We start from the raw sequence: 24,972 nt of genomic DNA on the forward strand, positions 1-24,972 counted from the left end.
AGGGCAGCGCTGTCCCAAAGGCTGAGAAAGGTCCCTGAGACATCGGCTCCAAGTGGCTCTTTTCAGACAGAGCCAGCTGAGTAATCTTATCCCAGGTGGCTGCTTTTCAAGGTGCCCAATCCAGGAGTCTTTGCCTCCATTTGCCCCAGGGGATCAAGAGCTTTCTAGTGAGGGGAAACTTTGAGAAATCCAAGGGCCCAGGATGATATGGTCTGTTCAGAAGAATCTTGGGGAGTAGAATGGGCCCCCAGACGGTCCGCTTCTTCCCCTCCTCTACTCCGACCCCCTCACGCCAGTGGAGATCACTACTTGGCATCGGGACAGAGACCGGACTGAGAGAGGAGGTTAGGAGGAAGCAGGGGACCCGGGAAAGAAGGTGAGATTGCGAAGGCACCTGCTGGGCTCTGAGTCAAAGGCTGTCAGTCACTTCGGCTGGGGCTGCTCCCTGCTCCAACGCTAGCTCACAGCCCAGCCCTTTCCCGGGGCCAGGGCAGGGGATTGCTACATGCCAGCTTACCTGGGGAAAAACCAGAGCCTCACTTTGGTCCCTTCCGGTAATTGACACGACCGGGCGCCCTGAAAGGGGAGGGGAGAGCTCCCTCCATAAATGGTCCCACCCCTGGGCAAGGTGGATCGCTCAGGCAGGTAGCAACGGGGGAGTGTGCACCTGCCAGCAGTCAAGCCCAGCCAGACTGCGAGACGAGGTGGAGCGAGCAGAGGGAGTGAGTCAACCATGGATAAGTTGAAGTGCCCAAGCTTCTTCAAGTGCAGAGGGAAGGAGGTAGGGGTCTGGAAGCGGCGGGAGGTGTGGGAGGCCTGGGAAGGGAAAACTTCAGGGGCAGCAGTCTCTGTATTTGCCTTCTGTGGCTGTTCCTTATTCTCCACGTTTCTCTTCAACTGCCTTCAAGTGTGCTTGAGGCGTCCCCTTAGGGTAGAGGAAAAGTAGAACAGCTCTTATGGGGGGTCGCCAGAACACTTAGGATCACCTCAACCTGTGCCTTGGGTACGTCCACAGAATCCTGTTTTCTCTCCCTCTCTGGACTGTGTCCATATGCTGGAGGGAAATGACAAAATGCACTGTCCTTATCTGACCTGAAGAGCCCTCTATACCCTCGAGCAGCTAACAGGTTGGGAGAGAACCCCTTCGCTCTGAGCTGTCGAGAGAGAGCTGCTCCACCTGCTGGGACAGAAGAATTTTCCTGGGAATATTATTCTGTGGCTTTCAGAAAAGCACTGATTTCACTTTCCAAAATAGGGAGAGAAGTTAAACTTCCCTTAACCCCAAACATCCCGAACTATGAGCCTATGGGGAAAAGGAGTCTGTAAATTCTTTTTGTTTGTCTGTCTTAGGGGAAGCTAAATTGGATCCTTCTCAAAGATCCCTTACAATCTCCCGAGTGCTCCTTTTACCTAATTCATCTTTAAGGAGTTTGTAGTTGAAGCCTTGCTTATTTGTCCACCTTCCTTTGCCCCCACCAAAAGTAAAAGATCTCCACCCAAAGAGTTCTTTCTTTTCATCTTAAGAGGTAAATGTTGTAAAGTAAAAGTAGCCAGTAGCAGAAATGACCTCAACCTTTGAAAAGTGTTTCCCTTGGCTATGGCTTTCTGTGTTCGTTCTCTCTCCCTCCCTCTCTCCTTCCCTCCCTCTCTCTGTCTCTCTCTCTCTCTCTCTGTCTCTCTCTCTGTCTCTCTCTCTCTCTCTGTATGTGTAATTACACTTCTGTGGACTTCTAATAGTATAAAGACAAACTCTTGATATCTTCCTTTCTCCAGAAAGTGACAGCTTCATCTGAGAATTTCCATGTTGGTGAAAATGATGAGAATCAGGACCGTGGTAACTGGTCCAAAAAATCGGATTATCTTCTATCTATGGTTGGATATGCAGTGGGCCTGGGAAATGTGTGGAGATTCCCCTATTTGACCTACAACAATGGTGGAGGTATGTCCCCCTCCCAGCTTCTTTCCCTTCTAGTTTAAATGGGGTGCTGTGTGGTCTCTGAGGCTATTTTAAGAACTGAGGAAAGCCAGATGGCAGTTGAGTTAGTGGGAGGCCAGGACATAAGCATACTTCATTCATCTTAAGACTATGAGTTACTAGCTCAGGTTAGGAAGCGGGCTTCACAAAATCCTCAAGTATCAACCTGATAAAAGTTGTACAGTTGGCACTTCTGGGTTTCTGATGTAAGATCCAATGGAATCTTCCATTATGGCTTGCGTTTCCTGATTTAGACATGTGCCTGTGATCATCTATTCTGACTCAAGTTGTGTTTGGCTTAACATTAGGCTGAATCTAGGCAGAAAGCAGAGAATTCACATTCTAAAGCGAAGCTTTGGAAATATGAGTGTGAAAGGAGTTGATTACCAACAAAGTGTAGTATTTTAAGCTGAAATATTCAGTTACATGTATCCCAGACTGGATGGACCATGTACAAGAATGCAATAAGAATTTAGTTCAAGACTAGGTGTTCAATTTCTGCAAAATGATACTATGTATACCCATAGATCATTAAGGAAGACTCAATTAGAACAAGGAGAATAAAATAACTCTGAGGTGACACACAGAGGGAAACAAAATGAATTGCACAATTCTCTAGTAATGTCGAAACAACTTTTCACTTACACCATATTTTATTTGCTTATAATGACAGGTTCTATTAGAAGTGTAGAGGTGACATGCCCTTAGATTTCATAATTGGGAACCAGTGAAACTGTGCCACTATAATTATTTTTCTTGCTATAATAGGATTTCGTGTGGTGATGTTTCAATCTCATAGTCCTTGTTAATTGGTTACACTAGAACATTTATATTGGCCTTTGGAGCCTCAAGAAGGAAGGTCTGTGTATCAAACACTAAGTGTTGGTGGCATAAATTCCCCCTCTGGGGCGTACATTGTTTAGTCATGGGTTTGGTCTAAGTTTGAACTTGAAAATGAGGAATGACAATCATTTTGGTGTCTACGTCCTCAGGTCACACGTAGTGAAGAGCATTCAGATTCCTTTCTAGCCTCTGCTGTTCAGGTTCCCGATATCCATAGGTTCAGAAATTCCCCGTGACTTGACACCATACATTTCCAGGAGCTATAATAATCAAGGCCTAATAGAGAGTTTTAAACATAGGCCCCTAAATGCTGTTATTCCGTGTATGCTATTATCTCTGCCACCATTTCCTCTAAAAATTAATATGTCATATCAGTTCTCAGTTTTTAAAGATCATATTATTTGGGGAATGGAGGATGTAAGCTCTTTTGATTGGTTCTTTCTCTTCTGTCCAAGGGTAGGAGAAGAACATGAAATTGAGATGTGTCAAGTATTAGTAGATCAGATTTTTAAATATGGTCAGGTTTGGGAAACCATTGCTAAAATCTCAACTCATTTTTATCTGTAGATTCTTCTTATGAAAGAGATGTATCATATAACTTTAGGGTCTAGGTCAACAGTGTTAACAATTTTTGACCACTGTATTTTATTCATGATTTACCAATTATGGTTGTTATTAATAAAAAAATAACATAATAAGTAAAAAGCTATATATACCACAGAGGAAAATAATCCTTGTTTTTTAAAAAAAATCTATTTATAATGAGCTAGTAAAAATTTACCTTATTGTTGCATTTGGACAGGGACATATTGTATTACTTCTCTTTATATTTGTCATTGGTAGGACTTAAACTTCTATTAGTCATAGTAATGATGGTATGTGCATTGCAACATCTATGAAAACATATTTGTCTCTATGTTCTAGTGACTAGTGACTTGTACACAACAAGTATTTTATTGTCTCATTATTTTTAATAGAATATATTTAGAGGGTTGGGAAAATGTAATTCCCAGGTATGATGTTACAATATCATATTATGAAAAGTACATGAGGAAAAACTCTGTAACATGGGTACATGAAATGTACATAATTCAAAAACCCATTTTTTAAAATTCAGATATCTCCATGTTTTCTTATTAAACTTTGTTAAGGCTTCTAGAGTGCTTGATCAATAAGTTTAATACTTTGTCCCTGCTTCAACCTACAATCTGGTAAAGGTTTGAATGAGCAATATTATGCCCCAAAGCTGGGCAGAAAAAAAGTAAAATAGTAAAAGCTTTAACTTACAATATGTAGGAGAATTAGTCTTTGTAAAATAGAAAAGTTGGGGCGTCTGGGTGGCTGTGTCAATTGGGCATCAACTTTGGCTCGGTTCACGATTCCATAGTTTATCTGTTTGAGCCCCACATCCGGCTCTGTGCTGACGGCTCAGAGCCCGCTTCGGACCCTGTGTCCCCCTCTCTTTGCCCCTCCCCTCCTCATGCTCTGTCTCTCTCAAAAGTGAATAAACATTAATAGAAACAAAAATAAAACAGAAAAGTTAACTATGAATGTACCTCAACCCTTCAAAATCTTTTACCAAAAACAGGAAATCATTTATTAAGGAAAGACCCTTATGGCTCTTTGGAGAGTCACTTCCTTAACTGCAATGACTTCCATTCGAAAAGACATTTAGCATTTGCTCCTGAAGTCTTAAAAAAAAAAACAAAACAGACTACTTATTCAGAAAAGAGAAAGGAAGGAAACTAATTTTGAACATTTACTATGTGCATGCTGTTTTGCCAAGTGTTTTCACACAGGCTCTGTAATCGAACCCTTACCACGAGCTGTTGAGTTGTCATTGTTCTCCCCCATATCTGAGGAACCCAAGGTCCAGAGATTAGGTACATCGCCCCCACGTCCCATAACCAGTACATGGTGGAATCAGGGTATTAATCAAGGTGTATCTGGCTCCAAAGCCTGTCATCATTCACCTCCGCTGGATTGCTTTTTCTAGGCTATTGTTTCATACTTTTATGTTTTTCTTATTTTTAGAGAGACAGAGAGAGCAAGTTGGCGGGGAGGGGTGGAGGGAGGGAGAGAGAGAAACGTAAGCAGACCCCATGCTCAGTGCGGAGCCCAATGCGGGGCTCAATCCCCAGCCAAATATCAAGAGGAGGACACTCAAACTGACTGAGCCATCCAGGCGCCCCGTTAGGCTACTGATTTAAATAACCACAGCTGCCTCTTTAGGTAATACTAGAATCCCATTTCACAGATGAGGAAACCAAGGTTTACAGCATCAACTACTTTTTAGTAAATCTGGGGCATAAACTCAGTCAGTACTCGGACCCCACTATATCGGAAATCTTTCAAACTGCTATATCAGCTGTTAAACTGTCGTCGCGGTTTTGTGACATGATGGTGTTTTGGTTCTGTTTTGCGTGTTCCAGGTGCCTTCTTGATACCGTACGCGATCATGCTCGCACTGGCTGGTTTGCCCTTGTTCTTCCTAGAGTGTTCACTGGGCCAGTTTGCTAGCTTAGGTCCAGTTTCGGTTTGGAGGATCCTCCCATTATTTCAAGGTTGGTATTAAAACATGTTCCCTATTGTGCTTATCGGTCCATTGGTGTATAGAGCTGTCCCCAAGGTGTGGCGTTAAAATGTTTCCAATTTGGACATGGGAACGTCAAATGAGGCATCCTTGTTTCTCTGAATATTTGCCACCGTAGAGTTTAAAGACCAAGTGTTAATTTGTAGTTCTGTTTCTCTCGAGCTGATGGTATGGAAGGGACTGGGGGGATGTTCTTAGAGGGGGCTTTAGGGTGTCATTATATTCCTATTTTCACTTTTAAATTCCTTTGGCACGTAGTTAGAGTCGTGTTGTGCATTAACTTCCTGGCCCTGGCTTTTGTCTACTTCCTGTGCGGTCTTTTGTCTTCCTGCTTTTGCACATCTTTTACACTGTGCATATCTTTTACAATTTTTTCTTGGATCCTCCTAGTAGAATAGGACACTGGCGATGTTTTTCAAAGTGACTTGATTGTTATTAACCATCAAACAGCCCACCTGTGTGAAGATTAGATATCATTTTTGTACATGCCAACTGCTGCAACTATTTGTAAAAGTCTCAAAGCAGCGTCAAAAATAAATTTATAGTGAGGCGAATAGAACATTGTGCTCGAATATTGAGGAAGCCATTTCAAAAGCTAGTCTTGAGCATATGAGTTCTATTCAATATGTTACACTGCATTTTGACACTACGGAGTTCAAGAAACTTCAGAGGTTGAAATTCAGATTGGTACGGAGTCATTGAATGTTCTTTACATGTACTTGGAGAAATCCTGTGCATTAATTCAGAGGCTTTGTCTTCTATTTGTTAAAATATTGGTTTATAGATGAAAATGTAAGTAGTGGTCAGTGAGTCAATAAGATATGAACTATGAATAGTGTTTGATTAAAATGTTTATTTATTTTTGAGAAAGAGAAAGAATGAGCAGGGGAGGGACAGAGAGAGAAGGAGACAGAATTCCAAGCGGGCTCCTCGCTGTCAGTGCAGAGCCCAATGTGGGGCTTGAGCCCACGAACCATGAGATCATGACCTGAGCCAAAATCAAGAGTCGGATGCTTAACAAACTGAGCCACCCAGGTGCCCCTGTTTGTTGGTTTTTAAGACTAGGACTCACTCAGGGGCACTTGGGTGGCTCAGTCAGTTAAGCGTCTGGCTTCAGCTCAGGTCATGATCTGACAGTTCGTGGGCTCGGGCTGACAGCCAGCTCAGAGCCTGGAGCCTGCTTCAGATTCTGTATCTCCCTTTCTCTCTGACCCTCTCCTGCTTGTGTTGTCTCTCTCTGTCTCTCAAAAATAAATTTAAAAAAACATTAAAAAATTTAAAGAATAGGACTCTGACAAGAATTTTATGACTGAATAAGAAAGTAACGGCCATGAGTGATTCCTCATGTGAACTTGATGGATTAATAGAGGTCTTCTGCCCTTGATCTTAGTACCATTTTCTAATTAACTTAAAAACTGGTCTGAGAAAGCCAATCATCAAAATAATTTTAAATCGGAGAAGAAAGCTATTTAGACAGTAACACTGCTTCCCCCTCTCACTCAAAACAATGAAAAGCAAAGAAAATGTCTGAATGAGGCTTCTCATTTTAAAAGAAATTTGTGGTGGAGCACCTGGGTGGCTTGGTCAGTTAAGCATCCGACTTTGGCTCAGGTCATGATCTCATGGTTCATGGGTTTGAGCCTCGGGTCAGGCTCTGTGCTGACAGCTCAGAATCTGGAGTTTCCTTCAGATTCTGTGTCTCCCTCTCTCTCTGCCCCTCTCTCACTCGTGCTCTGTCTCTCTGTCTCAAAAATAACTATAGATAAATAAATAAATAAAAATAAAATAAATTTGTGGAAATTGAGATGCAGCTTTTTTTTTAATGAACTAGTGAAAGAAATTTCACTTATTTGTTTTTGACTTTAATTGTTCTCTTTTCCAGGTGTGGGAATTACGATGGTCCTGATATCAATTTTTGTGACAATCTATTACAATGTCATAATTGCCTATAGTCTTTACTACATGTTTGCTTCTTTTCAAAGCGAACTACCATGGAAAAATTGTTCGTTTTGGGCAGATGATAACTGTAGCAGGTCGCCTATAGGTAAACTTCATTTATTTATTAAAACATTTATCAACAGAACATTGTTCTTCTATATTTTCTAAGAAGCTTAAAGGCTTACATTATTTTCTAATCAATTTAGGTCCAAGTCAAAGTGAGCCACGGGTTATTGATGAAAGCAGAATAAAGCATGGATAAGTTGAAAATTGGTTAATGCAATCCGTTAATTTCTGAAGGCAGCTAGTAAAAACCTAGCTATCATTTGGAGTAGGTAGGAGAGAAGGAAGAAAATGGGAAAGTGGTAGAAAAAAAGCACTATCCATGATAGTACTACAGTAGAACCTTGGATTGCTAGTAACTTGTTTTGTGAGCATTCCACAAGACGAGCAAACATTTTAGGTAAATTTTAACTTGATAAACGAGTGATGTCTTGCAATATGATTAGTACGTGATGCCGAATGTCACGTGATAACAACTAGGCCAATAGCTCTCAAAATTCGCTTTGATATATGAGTGCTTTGGATTACAAGCATGTTTCCGGAACGAATTATGCTCGAAAACCAAGGTTTGTCTTGTGTTTCAGGAACTGACAAGTGTTGTCCCCATGTTACTGGTCTTTGGGTCATGTAACATAAATACTGTAGACTATTACTACTGGGATTGCCTGTGTATATCAGAGAATAAAGTGATAAAGCTTTAGTGCTTCTTAACAGTTTAAAGGCATCACTTATCTCTATAGGTTAAATAAGTCCACATCCTAAAAATCCCTTAGAGCCCTAAATCCTAACTGTAATGAGTGTGACTTTATAGTGGTTATTACTATAAATAGAATCATACTTTAAAAGGGCAGACGTTTTCATACTCACCCTCAGCTTAGTAGTAGAGAAGATTTAAGATGCTGAACGTGCATGGCTTTCTCCCTTTGTAGGATCTCTCCTCTGCCCTCACCAAATCACAATCTAAACAGTTTATTTTACCATCGAAACATTTTTTTTTTACGAAAATATTTTTCTAAAACTAAGTATATGTCTCTGTGTGCATTTTTCTTTATAATTTTTAGTTACTGAATGTAATGTGAGTACATCTATGGGAGAGATGCACGTGAATAAAAGCTGGCTAAGTGCCAACAATTTGACCTGCATCAATGGAAGTGAGGTTTATCAGCCCGGGCAGCTTCCCAGTGAACAATATTGGAAGTAAGTATGTTAGATAATCTACTTTTTAAAAAAAATGTTTATTTATTTTGAGAGAGAGAGAGAGAGAGAGAGAGAGAGTGTGTGTGTGTGTGTGTGTGTGTGTGTGTGTGTGTGAGCATGACCAAGGGAGGCGCAGAGAAAGAGGGAGAGAGAATCCCAAGCAGGCTCCACGCTGTCAGTGCATAGCCTGATGCAGGGCTCTAACTCACAAACCGTGAGATCATGACCTGAGCCAAAACCAAGAATCAGACGCTTAACCAACTGGGCCACCCAGGCACCCCATATGATCTACTTTTTAAACAGACATTATTTAAAGTTTTTGTAAGTAAAAATAAAATAATGATCAGCTCTTTCCTTACCTCATATTACTAGGGGGAAAAAAGGGGAATCAGAGTAAATTATACCTGCTTACCCAGCCTGTGTGAGTAGTGGTAACTTGCAAAATCAGCTCATGTCAACAAATTGTCATTTAAAAATTCCTTACTAAATGAGCACGATACTGTCAGCAATGGTTTAGTCATTGCTTTTTAGGTCTAAGTTAGGGCATTGCCTTGAAGAAAAAAATAATCAAATATTGGAGTACAATGAGCAAATTCTCATAATAAACAGCTGGGTGATGAGTAATATTTGGGGTAAAATTGTTTTTTAAGGCTGCAATTCTTCATTATCCATTTTACTTATAGTTGTCATTATATGGTAAAAATAGATATGTGGGATTATGTTTACTTATATTAATTTTAAATGACCTCTTTTCACTCTCCACACTTGTACCTACATTTCACCCTTACCAAACTTCCTTGAATAATGCTGTAATGCGTTGCTTCTCATCTACGTGTTAGTGGTCTGTGGCCCTTTTAAAATTTGGATCTTAAAATGTACCCAAACATAAAGCCAAGAATTAAAATTCAAGATCCGTGCATGTTTCTAATAGAAATCATTGAATTTTACAAAAAGCCCTTGAAAAAGGCATACAAATTGGGACCATTTAGGTTTGATGCTAACTACATGTGTGATAAATAATTGAATATAATTTAAGACGTTTTCCCCATCATTTTCCTTGGAGGAAAAAATACTGTAATGGATAAAAGAAAAAATCTGAAGTCAGGTTATTTTATTATTTTTGTTTTTTAGATAAAGGAGCTTTGACATATGAGGGAAAAATCAAAGCTAAGGGAATTAGTAGATCTTTTATTGTAGGGTTCGGAACTCTGCATTGGCTGCAGTTAAACCTAAAATTCAGAGCCTAGCTTTTCATTGAACTATGTTTGCCCCTCTTTACATTAGTATCAATAAAAACGTCACATGACATGGATCTATTAATGAGATAGAATACCCATGAAACATCCCTCTGGATAACAGATATTACAAAATTCGATGTTATCAGGACAAGTGATTCTGTGTTCATGAAAAGGGCTTGTGTGCTTACAGCAAGGTGGCGCTGCAGCGGTCAAGTGGAATGGATGAGACTGGAGTAATTGTGTGGTATTTAGCACTTTGTCTTCTTCTGGCTTGGCTCATCGTTGGAGCAGCACTATTTAAAGGAATCAAGTCTTCTGGCAAGGTAATTTGGAAAACACATTAGATAGTGATGTAGCTCTTTTCCAATTTCATCGCAGTTCAGTGTCAAGCATAATCAAATGCATGTTTTTTCTATAATGGGAACATTCAAATGTGTGAGAAGCTTTCTAAGTAGGCAGCCTGGCTCTAACAAAATACATAAGATCCCCGCTATTGGTATAAATAAAATAAGCAGAAACTAGGACTAGAGTTGTACGATTACAGCTGACCCTTGAAAAGGTTTGGGTTGGGTGGGGGGCGCCAACACCCCCACCTGGTGCAGTTGACAATCCTCCTCGAACTTTTGATTCCCCCCCCACAACTTAACTACTAACGGCATTTTGTGGACCAGAATCCTTACTGATAACATAGTCAATTAACACCTATTTTTGTAAGTTGTATGTATTTTTTTAATGTTTGTTTATTTCTGAGAGAGAGACAGAGCATGAGCAGTGGAGGGGCAGAGAGAAAGGCAGACAGAGGATCCAAAGTGGGCTCTGCGCTGATAGCACAGAGGCCCATGCAGGGCTCGAACTCACCAACAGCAAGATCATGACCTGAGCTGAAGTTGGACGCTTAACCAACTGAGCCACCCAGGCGTCCATCCCTATTATTTATATTATCAACTGTATTCTTACAATAAAGTCAGCTAGAGAAAAGAAAATGTTGTTAAGAAAATTGCAAGAGAAGGTGACATTCACGGTACTGTATTTATCGAAAACAATCCTCATATAAGTGGACTGTGCAGTTCAAACCTGTGTTGTTCAAGGGTCAGCTGTACTCAGAAGTTGGACCCTGCTAGTCAATACAGAATTCTGAGGCTTGAGCGTATATTTTATTTTGTTTAAAAAATTTTTAATGTTTTTTATTTTTGAGAGAGAGAGAGACAGCACAAGCAGGGGAGAGTGAGAGAGACACAGAGACACAGAATCTGAAGATAGGCTCCAGGCTTGAGGTAGCTGTCAGCAGAGACCCTGACGTGGGGCTCAAACCCATGAACCACAAGATCATGACCTGAGCCCAAGTCGGAGGCTTAACCGACTGAGCCACCCTGGTGCCCCTTGAGCATATATTTTTAAAATTGTCCTATCATGTAAACAAGCATCTTGAATGGAATTATATATTGCAATGTTTGGTTTGGAAAAGTCTAAATCCTCATTATAGAACATTAGTGTCTCCTGACACTGACTCATTTAGCTGGAGAGAGAGGGAAAAAAACATTAAATATGCATTTGCTCTAAAGCTTCCCCAAATTGACTCAGAACGCTATTTTTCAGTGAAGAGTCCTCTTCTGAAAAATATTATTATTTTCCCTCTTTATGGTTTTATGTTTTAAACTTCCAGAGAGCATCATGGCAATTTCAGGGAACAACATGAAATTTTCTCCATGAACCGTTGTGCAGTACCCAGAAAAGTGAATATTTATGTGTTTGTAACTGCTAGGCTGAAATCTCCTTAAAGATGGAAGACAAGGGTAGCTGTCGACCCGCTCTATGAATTCCCAGTACAATATCTAGCACATTCAGTTAACGTAATATTATAACAAGACGCTGGTAGATGATACAAATAGTGTGCACAACAGAAAGTCTGTGGAAACTTTCCAAAATAATGTTTCAGGTGCACATTTTTCAAACCTGTGGCTCCTTTTTTGACATTAATATTGAAATAATCCATTAAAGGCCATTTGCCCAGGCAGTTAATTTTTATTGGTCTCTGGCTGACTTTAAATCGTCTCCTTGGGCCTATTGTTAAACAGGACATCTACGGATCAAAGACATCATCCACATTGATGAAAAGCCATCCACAAAGGCATGCGTTATCTAGGATATGAGCAGCGTACTTCATATACAAGATTATATTCCTTCTCCTTGGGGAGTCAGTCGATACTAACCATCTCAGGGTTTAACACCATTTCCCTTTCCACCTCAATGTAGTAATCTCCCAAGAAGTGATCCTCTGTCTCCACAGACATTTAAAAAGACATATTTAGGAAAGCAGTCTACCTAGATTCCAAGTTACTAGTCCTGTTATATGGTGTATTTGCATCGTGAACCCAGGAAATATTGCTTCATACATTGGAGTGTTTTTTGACAAAGGATCATTTGAGAGTGGGGAGAATGGAAAGACAAAATGATGGCAGCTTTGGTATTGGTATCACCAGATTCATCAGTAACTTATGAAGTCTTTAGTACTTTATTTTACTGATCTCAACTGGCTAATAACTTTGTTTGCATACAATCACATACCACGGCTTAAAAATGTAACTCCTTAACCTCTGGTTGTTTTTTTTGGTAGGTGGTATATTTCACAGCTATTTTCCCCTATGTCGTTCTACTCATCCTATTAATTCGAGGTGCAACTCTGGAGGGTGCATCAAAAGGCATTTCGTACTATATTGGGGCACAGTCAAACTTTACAAAACTTCGGGAAGCTGAGGTAAGACTTCATTTGGATTTCAGATTATTCGAGGGGGTAAACCTTAAAAGCAAACACTGAATAGGAGTGTCATCTTGGAGTGGTTTGCAAAAGAATATGCAGTGAAAATTATTAGTGTTTCTGTCCACTGATGTAGCCATTTTGCATGACACCCGTGCTTTCTTATTGGAAGTGAGATAATCATTTTTAGCAGGAAGATTTTACAGGCCATTTTATTCATATAACTGATTCTATTTGACCAGAAGGGTTTGGGACCTATGAGTGTGAAAAAGAACATTTCATGCAGATTGCCTACCTACAAGTTGTTGAGTAGCACCATGAGACTTCTTGGATAAACTAGATTTCAAGATTACAGCTGAAAGTTTAATGGTCTAATAGACATTTTAATTGTCTTCAGAAGTTAATATCCCCAAATTAAGATCAAAGTGTACCTAATGGATTAGGATGCTACAACACAAATTTGAGGTAAATGAAGCATTCCATAAACAAAACTGTTACTTAGAAATGTAAACATGTGCCATGAATGTGAATTGGGTAAACCCTCTTTTAGCTTTTGCCCATCACCAGATAGTGGCTGTGTGCACCATGGGTACATAAAATCTTTTACACTTTTGACTGCAAACAGTACTAACAGTAAGTGTCTTCTATATAGGATGCTTCTAGTCACACCTAAGTCAAGCCTGAGATTGGTTTACTGTTTTAGTAATCACATCACATTCTTGGCACCCATTGAGTGCCTGGTCAGCTAAAACGCACGCCTTATGTTGAAATTCAGAAAGACTATGCTACTATTATCTTCTGTACTAGCAGTGCCACCCAAAATAGAATTCTTTGTTTGTGATGGTAGTCTTTGAGGAATTCATGCTAATTTCCAGCAATTTGCTATTTTATAAATACTTCCAATCTGGATATTTAATTATTTGTTGTAGAATTTTTCTGATAATCAAGTCAAATCTATCAGTCTTCAGTCATGGAAATCTATCTATCCTTTACCTTTTTCGAAAATTGAGATGTCAGTCTTTGGTCTTTGGTTTCCTGTACCCAAATAATTGTCTCTCAGTAATTAATCACAACAACCCTAAGTTATTTTAGAATTGTGGACTTTTATTATTTTAGTCTTGGAAGTTTCGTTTGATGTGTCCACAGGCCACATTAATCTTGGGTTCTGCATCTTTTAACCTTGTCTGTTAATATATTCTGAACTGAAAGGCCATTGTCGATGATGAACAAGGAAGATATAAAATGGAAGTTCGTCTTCATCTTCTCTCTGTTAGGTTGTTAGACAAGATAAAATATTAATTAATGCACTTTCAAAATGGTAAACTGCTGTATAACTATCAGAAATGATTTTAATTACTGCTGTTACATTACACTGTATTGTTACAGATGCAACATTTTCCCTAAGAGATGGACCTTCCATTTTCTTTAAACGTCATAACCTTGAGCACAGATGAAAAGCCCCTTTGATATTCTTTAAGGGACTTTTACAAGCCTGAAAAATGTATCTGACTATTTCATATTGGTCTGTGTTTCATTGTCTCTATTACCTTTAAAATATCAGACCTAAACCTAAACCTCTTTGTGAAACATACAATTGAATCCCCCTTCCTGCCCCCCACCCCTATACAAACAGTACCCTCACTCTTTCTTTGGGTTTGCTGGTAAAGACAATTGTTTCCTGGATTTTTAAAAATTTCTCACTATCCGTATTCTGAGCCTGGGATCACAAATACACATTTTTCCCTTTTCTTTGCCTATCTGAACTCTGTTACAATCTTTAGGAGAGCAGAGAACCATACACATTTATAGCTAGAAGACTTTCTGGTCTTCAATGATGATTTTACTAACTCCTTCAGTTTATAGTGATGAAATTGAAACCCAGAAAGATTCACATTTAGTTAAGTTTGCACAGCTGGTTGGTGCATCTTGAATTTAGGTTTTCTAGTCCCTAAAATAATTTTGTATATAGCTATGAGATTGATAGATATGGAGATTATAACTACGTTTGGAATTTTGCTTCACTTTTATTTGCAACCTTAGTACACATCATGGCATACTCTCACGTTTTTATAGAACCTAGACCTGTCATACCCATTTCTAAGCTCCCCCTAACTCACACATGCACATAAAATGTGTCAAGTAAAAAGCAGCTGAGAGATCAACATAAGTATGCTGTTCATCTCTTAAAATGTTCAGCTGCCTAAGTAATGAGCATTTCCTTTCTAATGATTTGTTACAATAAGTGAAATAACCATTATCTATCTATCTATCTATCTATCTATCTATCTATCTATCTATCTATCTATCTATCTATCTTGTCCATTCATCCATCTATCCATTTTGCTTTACACTGGCTTCCTGCCATTATAAAGTAATTATAATATAATAATAATATAACATCAAGGTCTATTCTGAAGACCTGGTAAGATCTTACTCCTTAACAATTTTACACCTATCGAAATTGGAAATATATTACATATTTTAAAGGGGGAAGTTAGAGTTTTTAATTTCCATAAAAGAAACTAAGTATCAATTTATGACTATTTTTCATAACAATAATTGTGTCATCATTCTTTAAAAATTGCCTACTACTAGCCTTGTTAAGAATATGTTTTTATTGTCCCCATATTAATGCATAGAGTAGTAGAGTTTTAATCAGATTTATAGCACAGTCTTCCTTAAACCTGGAAAACTGATTGTAAAGTGTATGTGAAGGAGAAAAAGGCGAAAGAAAAAAGGTGTTTTTGAAGAAGTAAGGAAGACTTGTTCTACCAGATATACAACAATATCATAATGCTATAGGAATGAAAGCAACGTGGTGTTCCATTATTTCTGGTCACGTTCTTTCTGACCAGTTGGAACAGTAGTTCCAGAAATAGATTCATGACCATTTGGAACTCGAATGTGGCAGAGGTGGCAATGAAGATCCATGGGGAAAGGATGGTCTATCTAATTGATATAATTGACATCCAATTGTTACAGGTTTCTTTTTAAGTCAGAGGAATCAAGGACAATTCATAAAAACAAAGACGGACCCCTTTAGTTACATTAAAACAACAATAAAATCTTTGGCTCATCACAGGCCACAAATGTTAAGAGGTGAAAAGAGTAAGCCACAAATTGGGAGGGAAAAATAACATATATAATAGACAAAGGATTGGAATCCAAATAGAATTTCTAGGGATCAAATAAGGCAAACAACCCAAACAAAACATTGGTGAAAGACAGGAAAAGGAATTTCACAGGGCAAAAAACCTGTAGAATAGAAACACATGAAAACATTATAAACCTTATAAGTAAATTTAGGGTAATTAAAACTCCCATGTCGCGGTCACCAGATTGTGCCATATTAAAAATTCTGACAAATATTGGCAAGAATGTGAAGGAATGGGAACTCTCACAAGTACAAAGTGGTAAAATAATTTGGGAATATTTACTAGAAGAGAAGATGCATATACTCTTTGACATCACAGTTCCACAACTACATATGAGGACATGTGCACAGATCTACTTCCAGCTATATCATTTTTCATAACAAAATATTGAACAACCTAAATGTCCATCAACAGGATAAAGGATAACGTGTGGTATCCACAGTGGGGCAATGGAGCTGTGGGAAAAAAAATGTTCAAAACTATGTAGGGGCACCTGGGCAGTTCAGTCGGTTAAGCATCCAACTTTGGCTCAGGTCATGATCTCACGGTTCGTGGGTTCAAGCCCTGAGTCAGGCACAGACCCTGGAGCCTGCTTCAGATTCTGTATCTCCCTCTCCCTCTGCCCATCCCCTGCTTCTTTCTCTCTCTCTCTCTCTCTCAAAAATAAATAAACATTAAAACATTTGTAAATAATGTTCAAAACTATGTGTATTTAACTAAACCATATGAATTTGTCAATATTTTTTCAGTTTTGACTTACAAAATTGAAATTTCATTTGGTTCAAACTGATAATGGAGAAATGTCATACAATACTGAATGAAAAACAGGCAAGTCATGCAAGTTTACAATGCATTAAGAAAACTTTTCTACAAATTCAGTAACACAAAAAGCTACATACCGTATTGTTTGGGTTTACACATTTATATAGTTAAAAAGTTTAAAGAAGAACAGGGAAATGATACACAAGTCAGGATAGCAGTTACCACCGGATGTTGAAGGGTGGTATTAGAGATGGATGCTTGAAGCCTTTCAAAGACTGGTAACCTTCTACTTTTTAAGCTGAGCAGTGGGTATTTGGCGTTTACTTCATGACTATTACTATTCCTTCATTTGTATATAGAGAATATTTTATACAAAACATTTAAAGTACATGTTTTTAAATATTAAATTGCTTTCTCTTATAGGTTTGGAAAGATGCGGCCACTCAAATATTTTACTCACTTTCGGTGGCTTGGGGCGGTTTAGTTGCTCTATCATCTTACAACAAGTTCAATAACAACTGCTTCTCAGATGCTATTGTAGTTTGCTTGACAAACTGCCTCACTAGTGTGTTCGCTGGATTTGCTATTTTTTCTATATTGGGACACATGGCTCATATATCTGGAAAGGAGGTCTCTCAAGTTGTAAAATCGGGTATGTAATTATATATTAACAACTTTAATTCAGTGCAGTTCATTTAAGAAACACTAGTATCTTTTATAGCAATTTACTGAAAGCACTCAGGCAGGATTTAAGGTGTTGCATTTCATCTTAGGTAATTTGTTTTAATGATGTGATAATTCTTAGATGATCTCAGAAAATAGGACTATATTAGGGAATATGCGTTATCTTCACTTATGTGTGTGTATATTTACATGTGTATATTCATATATGTGCATATATATGAGAGTATATTCTATGTACAAGTATAGTATTGTGTCTGAATTTTTAAAACACATCAATATAATATAGATAGAAACCCAAGTGACTTTGAGCGTCCAGCTTTAAAGGAATCTGATTAACAAACTTCCTAACTTTAAACACATTTGCTCGAGATGCTTAATAATCTGGCTAAGATTCTTAGGAAAACAATTCTAGGGTCCTTAGTGGTAGGAATTCCTCATTAAATAGAGATTCCAGGTGAACATTTGGCGAGACAGCTGAAGACCACAAAGGTGGTTCCATAAACATATCTTTCTTGAGAGCATAATTCTTTTCGAATTTCTAGGCTAAGGTTACTTCCTTTAGATTCCTGGGGTTTAAGACAGTTGTTATTCCTCATGAGTCTTTAAAAATATGAAGTAGGTTAAACAAAATTGTTGAAATGGTTAAGACTTTTAAGACTTTGTGTAAGAAATGTACTACTTACGAAATTTTTCTCACTAGCTTAATTCCTGTCACATGCTTACATGATCACATCGATGAACAACCAAAAGTCAAATACTTTTAAAAGTGGAAATGAAACAGTTGTTAAAGAATGTATATCACGAATTGGATTGCCAAATTAACATGAAGTTTTTCTAGTATCTTATTTTGAAAATGTCCAAATATGTGAACTTTTTGGCAACTAATTTAAATTAACATCATACATTTTTCTTAGGTTTTGATCTGGCTTTCATTGCTTATCCAGAAGCTCTAGCTCAACTCCCAGGTGGACCATTTTGGTCCATATTGTTTTTCTTCATGCTTTTGACTTTGGGTCTCGACTCTCAGTTTGCATCCATTGGTAAGTATTACTTCCGGTGTTACTATATCCCTCTTATATTTTACTCATGTTTCCCCTTCTTAAAAATACCCTTTTCTTACCCCTGCTGCCTCTTTTGCTCTGAAAGTTCTTTGTAACTTAATTTTATTTTATTTTATATATTTTTTATAATAGTTTATTGTCAAATTGGTTTCCATATAACACTCAGTGCTTCTCCCCACAAGTGCCCCCCACCATGACCATCACCCCCTCCCTCCCTCCCCCTCCCCCTTCAGTCCCTGGTTCCTTTTCAGTATTCAATAGTCTCTCAGGATTTGTGTCCCTCACTTTCCCTAACTCCCTTTCCCCCTTCCTCTCCCTATGGTCCTCTGTTAGGGTTTCTCCTGTTAGACCTATAAGTGCAAACATATGGTATCTGTCCTTCTCTGCCTGACATAAATAAAGGGGCACCTGGGTGGCTCAGTTGGTTAAGCATCCGACTTCGGCTCAGGTCATTATCTCACAGTTCATGGGTTCGAGCCCTGCATCGGGCTGACAGCTAGCTCAGAGCCTGGAGATTGCCTGTGTCTCCCTCTCTCTCTGACCTCCCCTGCTCACACTGTCTCTCTCTCTCTCTCAAAAATAAATTAAAAAAAATTAAATACAGAAAAATACAAAGCACTTGTGCAGTAGATACCCAAAATGAACAGGCATTAATATTTTATATTTGCTTCAGAAATGAAATTGAAGCTCCCTGTGTTCCCCTCCCAAATATGATTCCTGTTTCTTCCTTTCTAGAAACAACTGTCACCACGGATTATGTGTGGTATTCAGTCCATGTTTGTATATGTTACATATGTAACACCTAAATAAATTTTGTCACATAAACGTGAAGTTTTATAACATACATATCATCCTGACAGTTGTTTTTTAACATGTATTGTGAACCTATGTTGATACATACTCATGTAGATGTAGTTAATTCACAATCTGTCGACATAATGATGGGCATTTGGATTATTTCCAACTTTTAAACATCACGTAGGGATTTTCCCTAGGGTACACAGCTAGAAATTTTGGAACCTTCTTCACATATCACTCTTACATAAAATATTTTACTAGTTAACGCTATACAGTATAAAGTCTGGCCTCCTCTCATTGACTTTCAAAGCCCTTGAACATTTTAAACCTTTATCATAATCCTTTCAGTCATACATCCTTCTACTTTTAGCCAGGACTGTTTTACAAACCAGTTTACTTCTTAAACTTGGAAGGCCTTTCTGTCTCCATGATAGTTATTCAAATATTCACCTTATTTAAAAGTTCTCCTAGAATTCTTCCTTCTCCATAACCCTCTTTCAAACTACTTCAGCCCTAGAGATCTGTTACCTTGCTGTTACCACCAATGAAAAACCTTTAAAAACAGACTAGAACAACAAGTGAAGAGAGCTGCATTTGGTTTTTATCAGAACCAAATTTTTAAAAGCCAGGAGTAGGACTCAGTATATTCTCTTCATATATTTGGAAATGTGATTAATAGAAATGGAATTCTTGGATTAAAATTATTGGCAAGTGAGTTGACATTAACACTCCATTTTTTTCCCCTTCTGAAGAAACGATTACAACAACGATTCAAGATTTATTTCCCAAAGTGATGAAGAAAATGAGAGTTCCTATAACTTTGGGTTGCTGCTTGGTGCTGTTTCTCCTTGGTCTCGTCTGTGTGACTCAGGTATACTATAGTATTTTTACACAGACAAATCTTTTGTTGGAACATATTTTATCATCTAAATGAGCAAACAAATGTTCAAGAGGATGTTCTGTGACAAGTCCAAGTCTGACTTGGATCAAGGTTTTCTGAGTTTTAGCCCAGGTTTTTTTTTTCCCTATTATAGCACAATTTCAATAGTAAGTCTATTTTGAAGAGGGGAGGAGACCCAAGAATGGAATAATGGACAATTTCCCCAATGACAATGAAGTTACAGACTTTAAACACACATTCTTTTCTTGGCAGCTGCTGCAAAGCGCACACACACCGCACCTCACTTTAATAATCAGCTTTTCTAAACCCTTGCTTTTTCCCAGTGACTCAGGGACGGATGAAAGGCGCATCCCTTTTGAGATATTTAAAGCCACATTTGTGTTTACATTTGAAGATACTCTTGCTTCACACCGTAGCACAGGTGAAACCAAGGAGCATTTGTTAAAATCAAATTAATAGATTCACTTTAAAGACTTTCTAAATTATAAAGGTAATTAAAAGATGCTTAGAAATGTTTGGTATTCTTTTTGTAGGCTGGAATTTACTGGGTTAATCTGATTGACCACTTCTGTGCTGGCTGGGGGATTTTGATTGCGGCTATACTGGAAATAATAGGAATCATCTGGATTTACGGTAAATAGAAACTACACAATTATCTACAGATATTATTAAAGTAATTTAATTTGGTTCCTTTTCATTATATGTACTATAATAGTAAAGTATAATATACCTGGGAAAATTGATAACGGAGCACATGTAATTAAAAGCGTATGCTCCATTGCTGTTATATAGGAAAATGTTTAGGTAGAAAGATAATTTGGGGCCACAATGATTAATGCAGGAAAATGTGAACAAGGGCTGAATGCACTTTTTTTTAAAGGCGGGAACAGATTCATTGAAGATATAGAAATGATGATTGGAGCAAAAAGGTGGATATTCTGGCTTTGGTGGAGAGCTTGCTGGTTTGTCATTACACCTCTTCTTCTGATTGTAAGTATTAATATGCCATGAATTTGACATCAATGACATTTCTATATATGTGTGTATATATATATGAATGTTTCTAATATAAACTTGAAGAATAATTCATATTGGAGACACTAAGGCAAATAATGTCATAAATTAATGACTTCCAACTTCTGCTTTATGACTGGCACCTGCAAGTGGCCTAAATTAAAAAAAATTTTTTTTTAATTTTTAATGTTTTTTAATTTATTTTTGATACAGAGAGAGACAGAGCACGAGAGGGGGAGGGGCAGAGAGAAGGAGACACAGAACCAGAAGCAGGCTCCAGGCTTTGAGCTAGCTGTCAGCACAGAGCCTGACACAGGGCTCGAACCCATGAACGTGAGATCATGACCTGAGCAGTAGTCGGAGGCTTAACCGACTGAGCCACCGAGGCGCCCCAAGTGGCCTAAATTAAAATGCCTTTGCAATACTGTTTTGGAGGCTATAGATTTAAACTTTTATCATTTGAGAAAACGAACAGGCTCATATAGACTTACAGATCTTACATACTTAAAAATTATCAATAGAATAAGTAAAAATAAGTCATTCATTTCTCATTCCCTATTCCTAACCTCTCTGCTAAGATCCAGACTCTGTCTTCAAGGAATGTGATCTAAATATACGAATTGCTAAGAAACAACACACAGGTTTTAGTGCATAATTTTTCTCTTAATGGGAAGTATTTATGATCTGAAACTACTAAAAGAAACTCACCACTGTCAACAGAGGCAATGGTTCATGTTAAATTCAACAATGGGACTGAACTGAGGGAAAGCAAAAGATAGCTTACTGGACAGACATGGCATATAGTCAGGATACTTTTAAAGAACAGTTCAGAGCAATAAATATTGATTGACAAACATTTAACGGGATGGAGAATTACTGTCTTGGTGGAGATGGGGCGGTGGCAAAAATTCATACGAGGACGTACGTTGTTTTTCATTGTCTTCATGCCTCAAAGCTTTTCCTAGAAAAGGGCATTAAATAATTTGATCCAGAATTTGCTTCACATCGGAAATATTATGTTTGTTTTACAGGGTGTTAAGTCTTATTTATTTTTTTAATATTTTATAAGGTCAGTTTCAAGTTAAGTAGCAGTTTGGGCCTGGATGTAGCGAATTAAAATATTTCAGAGGCTCTGCATTCTAGCTAAGCGATTTTTACAGTGCTGCTAAACATTTATTTTCTTCATTTGACAAGTTCCCATAATCTAATAAGCCCTTTATCAATTTAGAAGACCTCGCTAGACTTTGTAGCCGGCTAGTTTTCATTGATTACATAGCTTTGACAACGGGGTTTAATTTAAAATGCAGACCTATTAAATATTAAATGATACACATTACTATCTATTTTGTATAAAGTCATGTGAGGTCATGGACACCCTCCAGGATCCCTCATCCATTCTCTTGTAGTTATGTAAAAAATTATGGTCATTGGAAATGTGTTTATGTTACTGTAATTAAGTTTACAGAATTAATCTATTTAATTCTAAAATTAAACTTGAATATCTATTTGATAAACATTCTTACATTCTATTTCTCCACTGATTTTAGTCAAACAAAGACAGCTAAATTTAGAGAAACTAGGAGGTGATGCCGGCATTTGTTTTACAGATTTCTAAAGAATCAGATTCAATGCGGCAACATGTCTAGATTTTCTTAAAGATTTTTTTTAAGTTGGCCTTAGCTTTAGTGTTTTCATTGTTAAGATTCTGACTTCGCTGTTTTGCCCAAACATACACTGAGCTTGTTTTTCTTTGGAAAATATGTACCAAATGTGTGTGAATGCATGTGTGTTTCAGGTGTGGAGTAAGGACTGCTCTGTGCAGTGGGAAATAGAAACCATTGCTATGCAAGGGAGCAAAGCATGTTCACGAAAGCGTACTTTACATTCTCCTTGAATGAACTAATATGCTGGCCACTTATGGCAGAGAATAAAACTATACTATTATGAATTAATGTTAAAAGTTCAAAGACAGAAATTTTCAAATACTATTTCACTTTTAGCCTGATATATTTCCTGGTCATTGAAAAACATGTCGGACAGGTATTTGCACCTTTTGTACCATACATGGAGGTGCTCATTTTGGAAGAACCTATTCAAAGTCAAATGCAGCTTATTTAGATTGGTTCCTTTAGGATTGTCTTCTGGCTGGTTACTGGATTATTTTAGCTGCTTGGATGTTTCTTCATTTTAATTGTTTTTGATGGATTATTTCTGAGGAATGGGATCAAATTCCTAACAATTGGTGCAACTGAAATCATTCGTGTAATAAAGTCTAATCTTTACCATTGTTTTTTCATACTTTACTTTCACAGGCAATTTTGATCTGGTCATTGGTACAATTTCATAGGCCTAGTTATGCCAAAATTCCATACCCTGACTGGGGGGTTGCTTTAGGCTGGTGTATGATTATTTTCTGCATTATCTGGATTCCAATTATGGCCGTTGTAAAAATAATTCAAGCTGAAGGAAATATCTTCCAAGTAAGCACATTTATATTATTTATACTTTATATAAAGTACTTATGATCAAAATGAAGATTACTCATACGGTGGTCATAGGAGACTTGGCTACTTCTATACCTGATACCATCATCTGATTACTATGTATATAACATTGTTTTATAGCATTTATATATTTGTATGTCTTGGACTAGACTAAAAGCTCCTTTAGGGAGGAGTCTTACATTGCTTGCTGCTGTATCCTCAGGCCCTATTACAGTGCTCAGCACATACAGGTTATCATATTTATACTTGTACTGACTTGTCCCTGAAGATGACACGAAGCAAGTGACCTTTTTGCTTTCGATCTAGAATCTTCATTTTAAAAGCATTGCCCGGCTATAATACATGTCCTAGAGTGTGTGTAGACTTGAAAAAGCCTGGTAAATGATCTCGAACCCCATCTAGATCCTGAGTGATCCTTCTTGCACGGAGGCCTGGAGGGATGGAGTTAATTATGACATCCGACTAGGACAATGACTAGGACAAATCTCAGTAGTCAGGTTTTAAATAATTTCCCAAGCCCATCCATATTGATGGTTTGACCTTGGAGTTCCCTTTTTGTGGTTCTTGAAACCTCACAGGCATACCCTGGTTTGAATCCTCACCTGACTCTCCCTCTAAGGGAAAGACAGAAATGTCGGAGAATTCAGTGAAAAGATATGGAGTGACTGTGTTGTTCAAATGGGCTCATACACTTTCTTTTAAAGTCATAGGCTCAGTTACTTTTGTTTTGTAGTTAATGTAATTCTATTAACAGTTAGTTAAATTTGAGTATTATTTTTTTAGCACACTATATTAAGAATTTTGATGATCACATTTTACTTTTCTGTGGTTCCTATTTCATTTTGGTTAGCAAAGAAAGTTAATATTCCACAATGAAAATACGGTTTGATATTTGCTTGTTTACAGACTGTTATACTTATGGTCTACAACATGCTTTTTTTTTTTCTTTTCAGCGCATTGTAAGCTGCTGTAGACCAGCTTCTAACTGGGGTCCATACCTGGAGCGACATCGTGGGGAGAGATATAAAGACATGATAGATCCTAAAAAAGAGACTGACCATGAAATACCTACTGTTAACAGCAGTAGAAAACCAGAATGAGATCTAATTTTTTAAAAAGATGTGGTCATGTAAAGTGATAATTTTAGAATCGAGGAAAATTTTATTTATTTGTATGTTAATTGAGTAGGAAAATGTATATACTATGTCCATAATAGTATAAACATTTTTCCCACTTAAACAGGAATGTGATATAATGTGAATCTACTAATATTTAACAATGTGATCATTGTATTTCTTTTTAGATCATCTATCTGTATAACACATGCATAGCTGTCTCTATTTCACAGTAACACTTTTGTAAATATTACCTTAATATTTTTCTAATATACTGAAGACTATTTTGAGCCAGTTATTTAGAAAATTGTTATATTTTCTATTATACAAGTTTAAAAAAATTATTTGCCATATTTTCCTAGTATACGAGCTTTCT

At 37.7% G+C, this 24,972-nt stretch overlaps 1 protein-coding gene across 1 annotated transcript; it reads left to right on the top strand.

Annotated features, from left to right (window-relative positions):
* The first annotated feature begins 733 nt into the window (after positions 1-733).
* Positions 734-24,956, top strand: SLC6A14 (solute carrier family 6 member 14). Its single transcript, XM_029930282.1, has 14 exons — positions 734-781; positions 1,774-1,939; positions 5,251-5,382; positions 7,294-7,455; positions 8,474-8,609; positions 10,038-10,170; positions 12,462-12,602; positions 16,943-17,171; positions 18,118-18,243; positions 19,815-19,933; positions 20,497-20,596; positions 20,844-20,953; positions 23,290-23,457; positions 24,435-24,956. The coding sequence occupies exons 1-14, from the start codon at positions 734-736 to the stop codon at positions 24,579-24,581; spliced, it is 1,917 nt and encodes a 638-aa protein (XP_029786142.1). The 3' UTR covers positions 24,582-24,956.
* Positions 24,957-24,972: the final 16 nt, after the last annotated feature.

This window comes from Suricata suricatta, chromosome X, assembly GCF_006229205.1.
Source record: "Suricata suricatta isolate VVHF042 chromosome X, meerkat_22Aug2017_6uvM2_HiC, whole genome shotgun sequence".
NCBI lineage: Eukaryota > Metazoa > Chordata > Mammalia > Carnivora > Herpestidae > Suricata > Suricata suricatta.

Coding starts and splice junctions, on each gene's coding strand:
- SLC6A14 (XM_029930282.1), top strand. CDS start 734: ATGGATAAGTTGAAGTGCCCAAGCTTCTTCAAGTGCAGAGGGAAGGAG. Junction 8,610..10,037: donor CCCAGTGAACAATATTGGAA/GTAAGTATGTTA, acceptor GTGTGCTTACAG/CAAGGTGGCGCTGCAGCGGT. Junction 19,934..20,496: donor GTCTCGTCTGTGTGACTCAG/GTATACTATAGT, acceptor TTCTTTTTGTAG/GCTGGAATTTACTGGGTTAA.